Below are 3,786 nucleotides of genomic sequence, written 5' to 3'. Positions count from 1 at the left end.
AATATACGTAAATTAACGTGATCTTTGATTCTGTTTTGGTTAGAATCTCCAGGTTACATCTTCAAACTTAAAGTAAATAAAGATGAAAAGAACTTTGATCTGATCCAGTGCATAATGCGTTGTACTGTAATATGCACCAAAACAAACCTTAGCTAAGACCCTTTTTTCTTAACTAGACACCTGACATTAATAAATAATTAATTAGTATTATTCATCAGAAGTTCAGACATTAAAACAGGAGATGTGCTCAAGCCCTGACTGTGAAGGAGTCGAGTAACACAAACGTGACACGTAGACTTAGGCAAGTACGTAAAATTAAGGGTGTGTATAGTATTTTTAGTCAATAAAGTTAACTGATCTTGTGATAGTCAATTATTAATTCGGTATTAAGCCTACGCTTCTCTCCATAAGCAACAATGGCGTTACCCACTAAAGAACAACCAACAATATCATCACCTCCTGAATATCTTTTAAGGTCTGCATCCAAGACAAATCTATCAATGGTCGATACCTCCGGTAACTCGTATCAGGCGGCAGTATGCGAAGAGCTGAAGAAGCCTCTGGTTGTGAAAGATTTACCTCGTCAGCCATTAAAAAATAGTGAGGTCGATAAACGACAGTGATAGTTCTGTAATCGATGTACTGTATCTAGTGCATTCATATTAGGTGAATTAAATCAGTCTGTAGGAGTTGTCAGTACTTTTAGCCTTACTACATACGATATGTAATGCATAGTCAGTAGCGGCTATAATCTAACATATCGATTATACACGAATGAATTTGAATTATGGCCGGATAATACGAGGGAAATGATGAGATTGATGAGGGACAGTGATAGTTCTGTAATCGATGTACTGTATCTAGTGCATTCACGTTAGGTGAATTAAATCAGTCTGTAAGAGTTGTCAGTACTTTTAATCTTACTACATACGATAAGTAATGCCATAGTGGATAGCTGCTGTAATTTATCGATTGTACACGAATAAATTGAATTATGGCAAGATAATACGAGAGAAACGATTAGCCAGTTAGAAACTTTTAAATTAATTATTATCAGTAAAGATAAAGTTACTGTAATCTTCAATTCCATCTCCTATTTTATACAGGTGAGAATAAAAGTCGAATATTGTGGCATCAATTATGCAGATATTCTAAAATCGATGGGACTATATCAAGAACGTGCTAAATTACCTTTTGTTCCAGGTTGAAATATACTGTACAATTAATAGATTTATGTCTACTATTATAAATTGTTTAACATTCCAAGCTTAAAAATTGATTAATTACATGATAATTAGGATGTGAACCTGCAGGAACTATCATAGAAGTTGGACGAGATGTAACCGGATATCAAATCGTAAGTTAGACGTAGAAAGTAATATTTCCTCATATATTATCGATTGATTGATTAAGATTGTACTGTGCCATACATAATTGCATATCTTACTGTAGGTCAGACTATCGTAAAGTTAGGTAGACTGTACTGTTGAAAACTGTGTTATACTAGTGCCGTTTAATACAAAAATATTAATAATATGAATAACTGTATTTTACTACAGGGAGATAGGGTTATCGCTCTGATGCGTTTAGGAGGATATGCGGACGAGTGTGTTAACTATGCTAAGGTAAATTCATGCATACTATTTTAGAGTATAAGAAAGAATACAATTGCATTAGTTACAATGAAATAACACAAGTAGACATTAAATTTAACTATTTTGTTACTTAATTGAAGTCGGTATGGAAATTACCCGATAACGTCAGCTTACAAGATGCAACCGCAGGCTTAGCGTCATATGGAACTGCTCATATGGCATTAATAGCTAAAGCTGGTACTCAAATAGGGTATAGATCGTATAGTGTATTCCTTTTATTGTACTATTATTATAAAGTACTAAAGATAGTTATAACGGATAATATAATTATGACTAATTATGACGATGTAGAGAAACAGTGCTAGTTTCTGGAGCAGCTGGTAGTGTCGGACTAGCGGCTGTAGACATTGCTGCTAATGTAATCGGAGCTAAAGTTATCGCTATAGTTGGAGATGATGAAAAGATCGAGCTGGCTAAGGATAGAGGCGCTACCTATGTAATTAATCACCGAAAGCAGGACGTAAGAAAAGAGGTATAAGGAAGTATACAATTTCTATGTATAAAATTTAATATAAATCGATTACAAATCTGATTTACTCGTATTTCAATAAATTATATAAGATACTCTTTAGTTTACAAAGTATATACTATTTATTTGGCACTATTGATTAGCATATAAGTTCTTCATTATTACTTACTGTTACAGATTTTAGCGATAACCAATAAGAGAGGCGTAAACGTTATGATCGATAACGTAGGAGGTGATATGTTCAAGATCGGATTGCGCAGGTATTTTACAGTATTAAAAATAATTACAAATTACCTACCTATGTAGTCCAAAACATTAGAGATTTATATCGAATATCATAATATTCAATTTTAGCTAGATCGAATACCGTCTGATAAGTTATATACTGCATAATCAAACGAGGCTTTTCATATATTGGCGACGTATGAGTAGAAACTATAGCTGTAATTCTGTTCGTTTACTACATCATTATCGATTGTGAAATTACTTGATTAAGTTTGCATAGGTCTATTTTCATTAGTTTATAAATAAACATAAATAGCACTATGAAAAGTTCTAGACTGGACAGCTCATAATAATCTTGGTCATATGGAGGCCTAATAGAATGGAATATACTATGTAGGAACATCACAAGACTTAAATAAGCTATTCGAATACATTATACGCGTATATTAGAGTTATTATATTCATCACATCACGAGATCGATCAATTTTTACCATGTAGTGTTACAACATTAGTTCTCTACGATATCTTGTTATATTGTAATATAACCAGAGAATATGTTTACCAAATCAAAATAGTCTTATTCTGTCCTTACACTGTCGTCAGAGATTACAAATAGCGTTTACGATATACTGCAATTTGGTCGTTTTACATGTAGATCAAGAGTTTCTATAACTTATTTGTATAATAAGAGATACAATATAAAATTAAAACTACTTTACTAGAGCAAGTATTTTAAGATTTGTCGTATAAGACTTAAGTAGCATCCATGATATTAGAGAATGTATATGAGAGAATATTTCAATCAATCGTCTTATAATTGTGCTATATCTGAGTTATAACGATAAAATGAAAATCGATACGATTTACTTGATTTTATTCATAGATATACTTTATGATAAATTTTTGTTATTTCTTTTTTAACTAATAGTATTGCAATGGACGGTAGAATTGTCCCTATAGGATTTGCATCCGGTCAAATCCCAAGTGTACGTCTATTTTAAATATTGTATTACTATACGATGTTAAATTACTGTCTCATAATAAAATATAGCTTATTCTCCAACAGGGTAGGCTGAATATTTACTAACAAATATAGATAATAGTAGTGTTACTAGCTACCTACATAAACTACTAATTCAAAGCTAACGAATCATTAATTACTACTTAGATACCTGCTAATATTTTACTGGTTAAGAATGTTTCAGTCAGTAAGTAGCAAAATCTTATAATTATTATCATGCTGTCCAATTTTTTTACTAGTGTAACAGTTAAGTTTATATTTGATAAATCGTTGTTTTGATCTTCATCAATTATATTTCTTTGCGTCTGTCAGTTGGACTTTTTTGGGTAAGCCTAAAATACGTAATTTTAAGTTTAGATTTAATTTACGAGATAGAGATGGAATTGATATGAATTCCGTTAAAATTTTATAAGCA

At 31.6% G+C, this 3,786-nt stretch overlaps 1 protein-coding gene across 1 annotated transcript; it reads left to right on the top strand.

Moving 5' to 3' along the window:
• Window positions 1–500: 500 nt before the first annotated feature.
• Window positions 501–3,566, top strand: TRIADDRAFT_34392 (uncharacterized protein; the record flags this gene model as incomplete). Its single annotated transcript, XM_002118520.1, has 9 exons — window positions 501–605; window positions 1,107–1,203; window positions 1,299–1,357; window positions 1,560–1,625; window positions 1,736–1,845; window positions 1,947–2,127; window positions 2,302–2,384; window positions 3,279–3,336; window positions 3,519–3,566. 9 exons carry the CDS (start codon window positions 501–503, stop codon window positions 3,564–3,566), a joined length of 807 nt encoding a protein of 268 aa, XP_002118556.1.
• Between the last annotated feature and the right edge of the window lie 220 nt (window positions 3,567–3,786).

This window comes from Trichoplax adhaerens, genomic scaffold (genome assembly GCF_000150275.1).
Source record: "Trichoplax adhaerens TRIADscaffold_157 genomic scaffold, whole genome shotgun sequence".
In the NCBI taxonomy this organism is placed as follows: Eukaryota; Metazoa; Placozoa; class Uniplacotomia; order Trichoplacea; family Trichoplacidae; genus Trichoplax; species Trichoplax adhaerens.
This window is presented reverse-complemented; position numbering and strand designations above follow the sequence as displayed.